Source organism: Ursus arctos, unplaced genomic scaffold, assembly GCF_023065955.2.
Source record: "Ursus arctos isolate Adak ecotype North America unplaced genomic scaffold, UrsArc2.0 scaffold_21, whole genome shotgun sequence".
Classification (NCBI taxonomy): Eukaryota; Metazoa; Chordata; class Mammalia; order Carnivora; family Ursidae; genus Ursus; species Ursus arctos.
The window spans coordinates 49,798,818-49,814,389 of NW_026622886.1; the positions used below are offsets into that span (position 1 = coordinate 49,798,818).

Here is a 15,572-nt window from a genome sequence, read left to right on the forward strand (position 1 = left end):
CACGACAGTTTTATTTAAAATGTCAATATTTGTAATTTGCTGGAAATTAGGCTTCACGAGATCTAAATGTATGAAGAAAATGTGTAGATGGTAGCATAGGAACATGCAAGAGATTTCACGGGTTTTCAAGTCTTCAAAGCCACAGTTTCCAAACTGGGCTCTGACGCGCCCCGTGCCACTGGGGTGAGCTCACAGACGTACATGTAGGGGACTTTTTGAACTCTGGGAAGAAAATACAGCAACATCTATTGCATACTGTCTGGACTACTAACTCTTAAACAGGTCACCATTTCAACGCTGGATCACCCTACGATCCTTTTAATAACGTACTTTTGCAAAGCTGGTTTTTCCACAGTTGCCACAACAAAAGCAAATACCGTAAGAAAACAATGTGTGACAGGAAATGAGGGTGTAAGTGTCCAATCTGATTCCAAGGTTCGAGAAACTGTGCAGTGTTCAACAGGTGCACATTCCATTAGTAAGTTAGTAAGTATAGTTATTTAAGAATAGAATAAAAATCTTTTTCTTTCTTCTTTTTTTTTTTAAGATGTTTTTCATTTATTTACTTAAAACATGAGCGAGCGAGCAAGCGGGGGGAGGAGCAGAGGAAGAGGGACAAGTAGACTCTGTGCTGAGCACAGAGCCCGACATGGGGCCTGATCTCACAACCCTGAGATCATGACTTGAGCCGAAATCAAGAGTTGGATGCTTAACCGACTGAGCCACCCAGGTGCCCCCCCTTTTATTTTTTAAGTAAACTCTACTCCCAGTGTGGGACTTGAACTCAGGACCCCAGGATCAAGAGTCACATGCTCTACCAACTGAGCCAGCCAGGTGCCCCTTAAGTATTTCTTTTGGTCTAGAGAAAAAAAAAAAAATTATTGACACAACTTAAGGTGCCATGAACTGGAAAAGGTTGAGAACCTCTACTTTAAGAGAGTGTGGGAACCAAACACAGTGAACTGAAGGAGCACCTGCACCCCAATACTTATAGCAGCAATGTCCACGACAGCCAAGATGTGGAAAGAGCCCAGATGTCCATCGACAGGTGAATGGATAAAGATGTGGTAAATATATACAATGGAACATGACTCAGCCATCAAAAAATGCAATCTTGCCATTTACAACAATGTGGATGGAACTAGAGGGTATTATGCTAAACAAAATAAGTCAATCAGAGAAAGACAATTACATGATCTCACTCATATGTGAAATTTAAGAAGAAAACAGAGGATCATAGGAGAAGGGAGGGAAAAATAAAACAAGACAAAATCAGAGAGGGAGGGAAACCATAAGAGACATTTAACTACAGGAAACAAACTGAGGGTTGCTAGAGGGGAGGTGGGGGGGATGGGGTAACTGGGTGATGGGCATTAAGGAGGGCACGTGATGTAATGAGCACTAGGTTTTATATGCAACTGATGAATCACTAAACTCTACCCCTGGAACTAATAATATAATATATGTTAATTAATTGAATTTAAATTTAAAAAAAAAGTGGGAGCCAAAACAGTTCGACAACCATACCCTAGGAACTCTCTTTTAGTTATACTTGGCATTGCCAGTAGGTGGTGCTGCCAGGCGTTGGCTAGGGAAGAGGCATATTCCTTGTTCCCAAGATCTGGAGAAACACTCCAGACAGAGTAAGAGAGTGTTCCTGGACCAGACAAGGTATTATAAAACAAAATGGGACCTTCGGATCACTTATTCCAATAGTTTTCAAACTTTCAGAAAAAGCAATAAATCTCCTTCCAAACAAAATCTTAAAGTACACCACGGCTCAGAAAGGTCTGATATCGGGGCGCCTGGGTGGCACAGCGGTTAAGCTTCTGCCTTCGGCTCAGGGCGTGATCCCGGCGATCTGGGATCGAGCCCCACATCAGGCTCTTCTGGTATGAGCCTGCTTCTTCCTCTCCCACTCCCCCTGCTTGTGTTCCCTCTCTCGCTGGCTGTCTCTATCTCTGTCAAATAAATAAAAAAAAATCTTAAAAAAAAGAAAAAAAAAAAGAAAGGTCTGATATCATAGGGGCAGTTAGTGGCAGGGTTGGTTCCAGAATCTAAGTCTCTCAACAGAACTGAAAAGGAAGACCAAATCTTCTACTTCATCCCACTGATCTTGAAGCCAGAAGGATTAGGGTTCTGTTCTACCACCCACTGCTGGGGGACCCTGGGCAAATCACTTCACAGTGGAGACTCTGGTTTCATTATCTATATAAAAAGATACAGAATTATTTTATTCTGCTTGGGTCTGCATCAAAGGAACAAACGCTAGAGTAGCAAGAAATAGTGGGGAAAGGATAAAGATTTGAGGGCAAATGGGTCTTTAAGTATTGTGACCTAACATTTATTATTATTTTTTTTAAGATTTTATTTATTTGAGAGAGAGAGAGAGGGAGGAAGGGAGGGAACACAGCAGGTGGAGTGGGAGAGGGAGAAGCAAGCTCCCCACCAAGCAGGGAGCCCCATGCAGGGCTCAATCCCAGGACCCTGGGATCATGACCTGAGGCAGACGCTCTGAGCCACCCAGGTGCCCCTGTGACCTATAGTTTAAATGAACTTCTGATTCACTGTCAAGTACTTTAGGCCAACAGTTTGGTCCCTTGAGGGAGGGGGCACAGATTTTCTCGGTAACCTTCTAAGGGACATTCTTCACTAGCCTCATCATTTCCCATTCTGGCATCCCTCACCTTGCAAAGCCAACTCCTCTGCTGGTCCCTCTGGTGTCTCGGAGGATTCGAGTGGAGATAACCTGGCCAAAGGGCTTCAGCATCCCCTCCAGTTCTTGCTCGTCCATTGACAGTGGAAGGTTTGATATGTATAAATTTGTGGGGTCCTGCTCCTGTTGCTATGGAGAAAAAGTGAGGCAGTGAAGCTCACATCTCTTATCCCTCCACCACCCTCAGCCCTCGTCACAGAATGGCATCTCAGAGAAGACATAGTAGGAAGGGGCCCACATAAACAAAGGGAATCTTAACTATTTAGAACACCTAGTCCCACTACCATGGATTGTACGTTGAGTCCAGGACAAAACAAAAAAGGCAGACTTAATATTTCTAGTACTTTACAAGCCCACTGATGAAGTTCTGGCTGTGTCTTTAAGAGCGCGGCAGAGCCCCGCTCCTCCCTCGCCGCCAACAGCCTATTCCCGGGCTGGATTCGCAGACCGCCGCTCCCCTGCTGGACGGATTGAAGTAACCCCCTGCCTCCTCTTGGGCCGCGGCGGAAGCCTCGGAGTAGGAATGGCTGTGCGCTCCCCGGTGCACAGGAGGCAGGAACAGGGAGACCGGCGAAGGGCAGGCGACGGGGGCGGGCCCGCGCTGGGGGCCAGACTGGAGTCACTGGGTCACCACGCAGCCCGGAGAGCTCTCGTCTCATGGGAACTCTGGGGGCTCCTAAACTCCATCGTCAGGCTTTCCTCCAGAAAGAAGAGGCGGCAGAACCCCGCCAGGCGGCAGAATGCGCAAAATGGCCGTAATTCCCAGGGCTGTATTCTGAAGAACGGGAGCCGTCACTGCCCTAGACAGCGGCTCACCAGCAAGCTCAACCCCTCTCCTGCTCTTCCTCTCCGGACTTGGTCTCTCACCGGACGGCGAAGGGGGACTGGCAGGCCTGCCTCCTCAGCTCTACAAGTATTCACTACGACTCCAGGAAGGCCAGAGGGCGGGCCCACCTCAAAGAAGGGACGGAAGAGCCGCGAGTTTTCTGGTAGTTTGGATTAAAATAAAAGCTCCAGGAGATCTGACAAGGAGGGACGGTTTCCTTCCTAGCTGTGGCTTCCATCTCCCCGCCCAACAACTCTCCTACCTACCTCCCCCACCCTCCGAACCGGCGGCGGGGAGAAGCGCGGCGGCGGGGAGAAGCGGGCGGCGGGGAGAAGCGGGCGGCGGGGAGAAGCACGGGGAGGCGGCCGCACGTCTGAGTCGCACAGCCGCCTTCCGCAGAGGGTGCTGCAGAACTACCCGGCTGTCTGGAAGACAGGGAAGCGCGGCCAGGGCGGACACGGGGAAAGCGCGAGAGGAAGGGCAGCCTCTTGACCCTCTTACCTGATTCTATTACAATACTTGATGAGAGGAACAGAGGCCTCAGAGCTACCTGCCACGGATTCCGGAGAACACTTCCCTCTGGCAGCCAAGGGGTGCTCAGTGGGACCCTGGCCCAGCCTGACTTTGGCCAGATAGAGTCAAAGTACCGTAGACAGCCCTTGCCCATCGAATTCATGGCCTTCACCCCTCTGGAAGCCCTAGAACTCGACCTCTGGTGCTAACCACAATCCCTCTGAGGAGCAGACACGGGCCGAAGCCTTACCTTTGCCATCTGTGCCTGTACACCACTGGCTTTCAGTGCCGTGACGGCTTTCTGTGCGGCTGAAGGACTGTCGAAGTCCACAAAGCCATAGCCTGGAACAGGGAAACAGCATCACTGGGAGGTGGGGGTGTAAGGGAGGTAGGAGGCCCAGGCTTTTCAGGAGACAGAGGAAGAGTTATGATCCATGGAACAGAAGTGGTAGGGAGAGAAAGAAATTAAGAGGTTTCAGGTGGTTATCCGTGTGCTCCTCAAACCCCATGAGACTTGGTCTGTTTTACAGCTAAGAATGCCAAGGGCAATGAAGTCCTTGTGTTCTTGCCTTTTTCCCTCCCCCCTAAGAAATGGGAGATTTCAGAAATTAGGCTCTTTTAACAATGTGCCCCCCAACAGAACTCCTTCCTGTTTTCTAGCCACATCCCAGGAATGCTAGGCATGTAGGGAATACAGCCTCTCCACGGCAGATAACCAGCTGCCTGGGAGAAGCCCTGCTCCACCCCAGCAGATCGTCCTTTCCCTCCTTCCACTCTTCATCCCCCCCACAGCTGCTCAAAATCTCAACAAAGCTATTCAAAGTAATACCCACTGCGTCACCCCACCACTGTCACCACCACAAGGCATTTACAAGGCTTTACTAAGTAGAAATAATCTTAACTACCCATACCAACCCTCCAAACTGGGGAATCTTCGTGGAAACATGAAGTCCAAAGTAAGCTCAAGGGACTCCCAGGCACTCTGCAGGCTTCTAGCCTTGGGTCCCCAAAATAGCATTTTCAGCTCTGGCTGTCTGGTCCCCAAACAACCTAAATATCTACTCGTCTTTTAAGCCTGAAAACCTTAGAGACTCCTCCCCAGCCCTGGGCCCTCGGAGCACTGCGCGGTACAGAGCAGAGGCAAGGGGTGGCCTCACTCGCAGTTGCCCTCCATCACCAAAGACAGCTGTTCTCTCACCTTTGCATTTGTTCGTGCTCTTGTCCAGTATGGCCTTAGTAGAGACAATCTTGCCATATCTAAGGGAAAAGAAAACGCAGGGATAATGTGGGGGCAGGGATTTGGAACAGGACAGAGACTGAGACATCTAGATGAACCCACGCCCTTTCTTCACAACTGTTCCCACTTAAACCTTCATAAAAACAAGAAGAAATGAATTTAAAATGTCATACTTAACATACAAACCTATTCTCCAAAGGTGCCTACAAGAAATCAGGTAACTGTAGTCCTTACAATATCAACACATTTTTCTCTTCTTCCCCACCTAAGACTCAGATACGAGTTGGAAAGAGACTACTGTCTTCTGGGAAAGAAGCTTGGTGGTGTCCACATAGCAGAGTGTGTACGTGCAAAGCTCTGGCTGGAATTCCTTGCAGACTAACTATAATCATTAATAATTACTTATCTTCTTCTGGAGAAACACCATTCCTCCTAGGAAAAACCTTATAGACATTTCTCTTCTCCGACACCCCATTCCCCACCCCTGGGAGAAGGCTGACCTGAGCCAAACTGCGTTTGTTCAAACCCTGGTTCTGTCACTTTGTAGTTATCCGCCATCTTGGACAAGTCATTTAACCTTCCCGGGCCTCAGTCTCATCATCTGCAGAGACCGCATTGTTGGGAATATGAAATGAATTCATGAGTATAAAGCACTAATGTCTACCATACAGTAAACACTTGGAAGTTCTTAACTGATAGTATTATTGTTATTATATTCAAGGAAAATGCAAGCGATTCTCTCTTCTGCTTTACTTTATTCTAAGACTTCTATTTCTCACTGTCAAGACTTGAGCATGTTAAGGAGGCAAGTGGGCATAAGACCAGGTGCAACAACAGTCTTAGGAAAACTACCCAAAACATGATGATAAGACAAAATGAAGACTGCGCATCCTTTCAATGTCATTCTGGAACACTGTCTAAAATATATTTCATTATTTAGGGGGATTTTTCTTTGTTTAACTTACTATTTACTACTGATTAGTGTTCAGACCTTGCAAAAATACATATTAACTTGTAGATTTTGTCCAGTAGAAATGCAAATAGTATTTTTTTTTTAATTTTTAAAAAAGATTGTATTTATTTGGAGTGGGCCGAGAGAGAGGGATGAGTAGACTCCGTGGTGAGCATAGGGACCGATATAGGGCTCGATCCCACAGACATCGAGACCATAACCTGAGCCAAAATCTAGAGTCGGATAATCAACTGACTGAGCCACCCAGGTGCCCCAGTGCCAATAATTTCTGTCCAGGAGAAAAGAGAATCCCAAAGGTCACTGTTTTACAATGTCCTGTAGGATATGAACTAGTTTTGTATATAACTTAGCAATCTTATTCCAACATTCTTTCTTCAGTACCTACACTCAACCCCTCAAATGCTCTTCGAACCCATTTTACCATCCTGTCGGTTCCCTTATTAATGAATGAAATAAATCCTGAGCGTGTGTTTACCCATATTTGTAGGAGTCATGTTTCTCAACTTTTTGAAAATTATACTTTGGCAGCAGAGTCATGTGGAATTCCCCAAACTTGAGCAGTGCAGTATCACAGCTCAGGACTATTCTAGAAGTGTTCCACTAGAAAGAAGTCTCTATATTCCACTCTAGGAAAGTGAAAATATTAAAGATACAGGACAGAAATCACTAACAGAATCAGAAGTACAGGATTTAACTGAAAACAGCTGGCAGGGACTGAATACGAGACAAATACCCCAAACAAGTGTTGTTTTTCTCCCCCACCCCTCATCCCTAAAGAACATATGATGATTGATACGTTTGTTTTGCTCCGTGGCAGCCTCTCACGGACTTTTTCGGTGGGGCTCCTGTCACCCAATGGATTAGACGGAATAAGCCAAGCAGTGGTCTGGAGGTTGGGAAAAGAACACATTAAAAGGGGGGTGGGGATGAATGTGGCGATCCCAGCCCTTCAGGGCTACCTATTTGGATTCTTTCCCAGATGTAGGCAAGAGAAGGGATACATGACACCGGCGGGAGGACACACACGCTGCTGTCCTTATCAAGGCCCCATGGTGGAGCCTGCCGTGGTCTGAGCGGCTTGAGCCTTAGAGCCCAGAGTTTCCAGTGCAGCTGGCACCAGCTGGGTTGCTGCTGCTTCCTCCTCAGCGGAAGGAGCCCCTCCAAGACAACCAGGGGTTCCAGTCTCAGACTCCATGCCTTTCCTGCCTGCCTAGCAGGGTTTAGCATCCAGCAACATTCACCTCCTCTACAACCCGAGACACAATTGGGACAAAAACAGAAGTCCCTCCATGCATGGTAAACACCCTTCCTAGAAGGTTCCAGCTCCAGGATGCTCGCAGCATCCATAAGGGTTCCAGCCAACTGATCTTCTGTCGTAATTCATCTGGCACCTAGTCTTTCCCTGCCTCATTTCTACCTCTCCGTCGTCCCCTCTCGGGCTGCTAGTTCTAGCCCGTATGATGACGCTGACTACTCTCCTCCCTTCAGACAACAAGTAAGGCAACTGTTGGGAAGAGCAAAATGAAAGTCTAAAAGTATAGTGAAGTAGAACGGAGGTTCTGTCTGTCTCGCAGAGTGAGAGGATTTTTGTAGTACATTATATTTAGTACAAGAAACAGACGGTACAGATATGATAGCCTTTTTCCTCATAAATCAACATTTCCGCCAATTTCCATTCCCCTCAAAAATTACTAGTCCTAGACTAAGTCCCCTCACTTCCATTTAAATACTTTTCTAGCAGGGTGAGCTGAGGAAAAGAAACCAGTTTTACACATATGCTGAGCCTTCAGAGACTGAGTTTCTGCAGCCCAGTGTGCGCAAAAATCCGTATGGTCTGCATGGACCAAATGTCAGAAGAATAAGGGACGTACAAAATATCTCTGAAGACTCCTACAACTACATTTTGGGGGCAGAATGTCCTGCCTTTCCAGGATTTGGAACAGCTGGAATTTACATACATATACTGTTATGGGAGTCTGAATTAGTTTAACCACTTCGGAAAATCATTTAGTAGTATCTGCAGAAGCTGAACGTATGTCTATCCTGTGACTCAGCAACCTTACTGCTAGGCACATACCCAACACAGACGTGCACACGTAGGTACCAGAAGCCACGCACAAGCGCATGGCGGCACTATTCACACTGATAACAGTCACAGACTGGAAACAATTCAGATGTCCAACATCAGACGACAGTAGAATGGGTAAATAAACGATGGCGTATGCCTGTGGAGGAATTCTATAAAGCAGTAAGAACACACAAAGTTTCAGGACATGCGCTGACTTGGAGCCATCTCACACATAACATGCGGCAGAAGCCGGAAGGGCACGTACAGCCCAGCACCGTCTTTACGTGAGGTTCAAACAAACCACACCAACCAATTGTTTAGAATCCAAACGGCAGACTGGTTGGGGGTAGCGGGGATAGAAACTGAGAGGTGGGCTTCAAAAGAGCTGGTAATGTTCTATTTCTTGACCTGGTTACAAGGGGCCGTTACGAGGGTACGTTCACTTTGTGAAGTCGCTGCTGTGTACACACTTAGGATTTGTACACTTTCCAATATGTTTGTTATATGCCAAGAAAAAGTTTTAAAAGATGGTAATTACACAGTGTAAGGTTCCTATTTCTACCACTCACTTACCCAAACTCAATGTTCCCCCTCCCCACCCCCAGACTTCTTCCTTTAACCATTCCCCCAAATATATCATTTGAAACACATATTTTTCTGCCAAACAGAATTGAGTTGGCATCTTTGGACTCTTGCAATTTTTCCAGCATTCCCAACGCGGCTGATTCCATGCTAGTTATCTCCACCTCGTGACTCAAATCTCCTGTGAAGAACCCCGAGGTCTGTAGGGGTAGATGCAGAGCGACGGCCTCCTTCTCCACCTTCTCCTTTATCCACTAATGCGAGAGCTCCTCTGGTTCACTGGGATTCTCTCCATCAGCAGAAACTCTCCTAAGCGTACGATTCGATTGGCTAGTCCCACTTCCTTCTATCCCCACTGCCAGCTCTCACTGCCTTCGAATCCATATCTTTAGGGATACTGAGCATTTCTATTTGAGGTGTAAGGACAGGAATCTTTCCACAAAGACCATCAGTTCTGGGAGCACGCTGGCAACAGTCACATACTAGGCTTCAAAGGCCAGCCCCACCCTGACTTTCCTCAGAGAAACACACAAAGTTTTTATATATCAGTAGCAGGTAAGATTTCTTTAAGAGGGGCTGCTAAGAAGTCTTGTTACAAAGAGGATTGCATTTCAGGACACGAGTATCTGGCAAGAAGCCAGTATCACCAAATCTGTAGTGGCCCTTGAAGCCTACCCACATGTCCCCCCACTTACGACTGGCATAATTTGACAAGGTCCTGGTCAGTAGTGCCTGGTTGCAATCCCCGGATATAGAGGTTGGTTTTGCTCAACTGGTCATTTCCATTGCTCCCACTGCTGCTGTTCGGGGTACTGTTGCTCGGACTTGGTGGTGCCATCTGCTGAGACAATGACACATATGGCTGCGGAGAGACATGAGTAATAGCAGGTCAGAAGATTATACATTTACATACTGGAGAGTGAGGAAGATCCTGGCTCCTTGGAAAGAACGACTCCAAACCTTAACAGCAATTAACTCAATAGAGAGTAAAAACAAAACTAACTAAAGGAATTCCTCTCTGCCATAGAATAAGAACATATATAACTGTCTTACTTATCTTTCATGAATAATGAGAGGCCAAAATAAGCTTGTTAAAGGTTTTGGAAAAAGGTAGTTTGTTATAGTAGAATGTTTTTATCACACTAATAGTGGAGAACACAGTGTATGCCTCTTAAGTAACCTATGTAATGAGACAGGGCTAATAAAGCCTAAGTTCTATTTAAAAATGATGATGATGAAATAATAAAACTTTATCAAATCATGAAGGTATGAATAAGTTTAACACAGATGACTCAAAACACTATAGAATGTGAGAACTGCAAAATCCCTGCAGGAGCTTGGACATTACTGTAAACTTAGACAAATAAAATGAAACACTAAAGACCTTGTAAAAATACTAATTACCAGTAAAAACTGAAATTTGTTACCATACTAATAGGGATTTAGTCCTAAGTTACCTGCAAATTTTTAAAAGTTTAAGTGAATGAATAATAGATACATTATGGTCAAGAAAACCCAAGATTTGGGACAAAGCATCCCTTATCTTTCACTACTGATACCAGGACAGGCAACCAGACTCTGCTACGTTTTTAGGGTACTTCTGTTAGAGGCAAATACCAAGTAGGCTGGAACACAGATCCATTCTTCATGGATGTTTTAAATCCTTTTGTTATAATCAGGCTTTTAGTGTTTACATTTATATTGGGTTCATAATACTCAAAATTTGCATAGTTACCTATAATATAATGCATTTTCCTACAGCATACTCATATCCCAGTTCTCCCTAGGCACAAAGCACTTTGTAATATTAATCTATTTGGAATTACTTCCCTCTCAAATGCTAGTTTGATCTCCAGGCTTTTCCCCCCTCTTTCTCTTTTTGGTGGTGGTATTGAGGGCAAGCAGTAGTAACAGAAGAAAAAGAGAGGCAATCTTCCCCCACAAAGAATCTTAATTAATGTGAAATGTGCCTCTTCAATCACTATACACAATAAAAACGTACACCCACTTGCACGCAGTTTATCCCTTGGCTCTATACTGCAGCAAAGACACCCAAGACCACATTCTGAGATGGCCCAAAGACTCATGACCTACTACAGCTCCACACACCCGTTATATTTCCCATCCCTATCCCCCTTCTCTTTGCTAGCACTTATACTAGGATTTCCCACACAGAACAATCCATGTGCCGGCGGTGATAATGATCAGCCATGTGATGATGGTGACAGTCACATGATACAGTCAATAAGGGCAGGATGGTGCATGGGGCATGTATGTATTTTTAAGCAACTTTCAGACAAGACAAAAATAGGGCAAATAAACCTAAAAGTCATACATTCAGCTCTAGAAATGGCAGTACTTATTGTAAGAATGACATTGAAGGGGCACCTTTGTGGCTCAGTCTGTTAAGACTTTGGCTCAGGTCATAATCTCAGGGTTCTGGGATCGAGCCTCCACTCCCTGCTCAGTGGGGAGTCTGCTTCTCCCTCAGCCTCTGCTCCTCCCCCCAACTCGTGCCGCTCTCTGTCTCAAATAAATAAATAAATAATCAATCAATCTTAGGGGAAAAAAAGAATGACACTGAAATCTCCACTGAATGACCAGATCTGCAATAACAATCAAATACCAGCAGGTCCAGGACGCTCCGTGATCATTACTATCATAACTGCAGCAGCTGATTTAAAGTACGGTCAAGACTGTGACCTATATTCTAATCATGACTGTTCCCAAGGTCAGAATAAGATTACTGCTGAGGATCTTTCAATAATGTATGTCTGTCCTTGTCTCCAAGGAATTACTATTATTTACCCTTGGCTGAGAAAGCCAAACTTTTTCTCCTGAATAAGAGATTGTAGGCCTGGGGTGATGACGTCAGCAGCAACAGTGACAGAAAAACCATCTCCAGTAGCATGAGACCATTTGCCTGAGTTTATCTATCCCCTTTCCCAATGGGAGAGAACATCTTTTTTTTTTTTTTTAAGATTTTATTTATTTATTTGAGAGAGAGAGAGCGAGCGAGCACAAGCAGGGGGAGAGGGAGAAGCAGGCTCTCCGCTGAGCTGGGAGCCTGACGTAGGACTCAATCCCAGGACCCCGGGATCATAACCTGAGCCAAAGGCAGACGCTTCACTGACTGAGCCACCCAGGCGCCCCGAGAGAACATCTCTAAGAGAAAGTTTCAAAGATGCCAGGACTATCCAAACAAGAACACAAAGGTTACTGAGGAAAGAGAGAAACTAAAAAGACGTTACTGGTTTGCTACATAGCAATAACCTTGGTTTTAACACTAAGGTCTCAGCTATTAACTTAAAAATATGACTTAGTTGATAATAAACTCACTGCAAGGCCAGAAAAATTCCTAGGAAAAAAGATATGATTCAAAAAAACCCAAAAAAATCTTTTTTTTTTTTTTTAAGATTTTATTTATTTGACAGAGAGAGAGCCAGTGAGAGAGGGAACACAAGGAGGGGGAGTGGAAGAGGAAGAAGCAGGCTCCCAGCAGAGGAGCCTGATGCGGGGCTCGATTCCAGAACTCCAGGATCACGCCCTGAGCCGAAGGCAGAAGCTTAACGACTGAGCCACCCAGGAGCCCCAAAAATCTTTTATCTCTTGATATTCCTATGTAGCTTCTGAAATTGCCACATAGGTTTGGCTCCAAAGAGAAATGGTAAAAATTAATTAATTAATTAATTAATAAAAAACTTGAGAAAGCCCCTAAGTAAAGCCTATCTGGCTTCACAAAAGAAACTATTTGGACAGACATAATAACTAATGTAAACTAAAAATCCATGTTTACCTATGTATGTAAGAGAGAAAAGGGTAGTATGTACAATGGTACAGAGAACTGAGATAGTTTTATGGGGGGGAAGGATAGTGTAGTATTGTCTCTCTTAACTCCTACGGAAATGGTTCTCTGAGGTCACTGGTCCTCTGTCAGGGCCTAGGCTAGAAACTGAAGAGCAAGATATTTCCTTAATCCTGCCATCCTGTGGTAGATTTCATAAACCAAAGTGGACTCTAAATCTTAAAGCTAATTTGCTTTAATCACTTTGTCCTAAAAAATGTCATTTTCCTGTGAGGATCAAATCCAGGGTTATTAGAGAAGTTGAACTGGCTGAGTTATTACTACACGAGGTTTCTTTCAGGAAGGGACAGAAATCTATTACAGTATCTATCAGTTAACTACATCCCTTTGAATGCCATGTAGTTTTGTTTTGCTCCTAGAAGAAAAAGAAAAACTGGCAGGCTTTTACTGATAGCCTTGGTTCATCTTCACGCAGGTGGAACTCCTGAAGCCATCTGGATTCGTGGCCATTGCGGACAGGACTTGGAGGGCGCCTGGGTGGCTCAGTAGGTTAAGCATCTGCCTTCGGCTCAGGTCATGATCCTGGGGTCCTGGGATCCAGGTCCGTGTTGGGCTCCCTGCTCAGCGTGGAGTTGTCTTCTCCCTCTCTCTTTGCTCCTCCCTTTGCTCATGTGCGCACGCACGCGCGCTCTCTCTCCCTTTCAAATAAATAAATAAAATCTTTAAAAGAAAAAAAAAAGGACAAGACTTGGAACTGTACTATGGCCCATAATTCCAACATGTGAACTCTAAATAAGGGCCCTCACATTCGGCCTAGAATCCTAGATGCCTGAGATTAGTATATTTGCCTTCAGAAATCAAGGACAGTAGCATATTATGTATCAAAGGAAAATGGAAAGTGATTTCGTGGAAGAGCATACAGGTAAAGGTGCTCTTATGAAGGAGCTTTACTTCTGGGAGTGAATGGGAAACATTAATGGGTTTACAAGCAGAGAAATGATATCACATATCTCAGCTGCATTATCAAAGCTGGTTCAGAGAAGTGGGAGACCAGAGGTGGTGAGACTAGTTAGGAAATATTACACATGAAGGGAGGTAAAGAAAAAGCCTAAAGATTGGCGGGACAGTGTTTAAAGGATGCGCAGAGAATACACTGTGATATATCCCATAAGAATATCTGGGGATAACTAACTGTGTAATTCCTTCACCTTCATTCAGGAAAAAAAAAAAAATCAAACTCCCCTCTTTGCTGAGGCAGGAATTTTAGGTTTCCTGTCTTGCTGAGTTATAGGAAACTGGGAGACACGACAGTGTCCTTCCTTTTGTTCTCTTTCAAGAGATCATAATGGCAGAAATGACATAATGCCGACTTCCCAATCACTAAATTTTTATCAGATCTTTAAAAGAATGATCCAGTCAAATAAGCTACTTGTTAATTAAATTATAATGTAATAAAACATTATCTTTATTCTGAAAATTAGATTCTTTTTTTTTAAAGATATAATTTATTCATTTGAGGGAGAGAGAGAACACAAGCAGAGGGAGAGGCAGAGGGAGAGGGAGAAGCAGGCTTCCCACCGAGCAGGGAGCCCGATGAGGGGCTCAAACCCAGGACCCTGAAATCATGACCTGAGCTAAAGGTAGATAGATGCTCAACCATTTGAGCCCCCCAGACACCCCTGAAAATTAGATTCTGAGCAAGTGTGCATTTTGCGCGGTTTAATAAAATTCAAAAATCCCGTATCTATTCATTTGTCATCAAAGTCATCCCCATCCTGGGCCCTTAACTTAATGTATTATCATCGGAGCAGGAGAAAACCCCATCCCACGCCTAGTGCTGAGCTAGCTAAGCTCCTGGCACATAGCATACAGTCATGGATATTTGCTAAAAGGGGTAAAACAAACTCAGGGGATATGCTAATTGTGTACCATTTTAATAAACCCCTAAAAAACTCACACATATACAATCCAGTGGCCTGACATCAAAATTCCTCTTCCAATCGGAGATGGATGATCTATAAGACATGTTCTGGGAGCCGGTGGTCTCTAGGACATACAACATATCAGAACTTTTTTTTTTTTTTTTTTAAGTAAACTCTACTCCACACATGGGGCTCAAACTCACAACCCCAAGATCAAGAGCTGCATGCTCTTCTGACTGAGCCAGCCAGGCGTCCCCATATCTGAACATTTTTGTCTAAAATACATTATTTCCCTGGTTTTATCACAATATCTCCTAATAAGAGAAAGTCCACTTTCCCTGAGAAATAACAGACCCCTTAATAATCACTCACGAGACCCTCTGCACTATTTGAGTCATTCAATCAATATCTGAATACCAACTATGTGCAAGCCCTATGTGATGCAGTGGGGACTCATAAATGCATAAGAGTGTGAGTGAAATATTTCATAATAAATTTAAACACACACCCACAGGAGCCATTAAGGGATCCACTAACCAGCGCTTACAATTTGGATAACTAGAAGAATGAAATATGTGTGCTAATGGGGATCCAAGCAAAATTGTATAAGCGTATGAAAGAAAAGACAGTTAATTCCTGCGGGGAAAGTTTCTCAAAAAAGACGGTTGTATCTTGAAGGATGTGTAGGATATTAAACTTTTAATGGGGAGCCATAGGGAAATGCAAATCAAAATCATAACGAGATACCATTTCATATCCACTAGGATGACTATAATAAAAAGATTATGGTTTCAAATCAAAATTGAATGCTATAATCAACAATAACAAGTGTTGGCAAGAATGTGAAGAATCTGGAACCCTTCTACGCTGCTGGAGGGCACGTAAAATGATATAGCTGCTTTGAAAAACAGCTTGACGGTTCCTAAAATG

At 44.4% G+C, this 15,572-nt stretch overlaps 1 protein-coding gene across 12 annotated transcripts in view; it reads right to left on the reverse strand.

The window, feature by feature from the left end:
- The window catches only part of RBMS2 (RNA binding motif single stranded interacting protein 2), an 87,691-nt gene that overhangs the window by 10,228 nt on the left and 61,891 nt on the right, over positions 1-15,572 (reverse strand). For 9 of the 12 annotated variants that reach the window (XM_044384701.3, XM_057316250.1, XM_044384696.3 and 6 more), the window contains 4 exons: positions 9,611-9,777; positions 5,254-5,312; positions 4,306-4,397; positions 2,688-2,845 (listed from right to left, as the gene is read on the reverse strand). In XM_044384701.3, the coding sequence (XP_044240636.1) occupies positions 2,688-2,845; positions 4,306-4,397; positions 5,254-5,312; positions 9,611-9,753 (452 nt within the window). In that variant the 5' untranslated portion in view covers positions 9,754-9,777. The remainder of the gene's footprint in view (positions 1-2,687; positions 2,846-4,305; positions 4,398-5,253; positions 5,313-9,610; positions 9,778-15,572) is intronic. The other 3 variants (XM_048217880.2, XM_044384703.3, XM_057316248.1) reach the window with 1 other exon arrangement.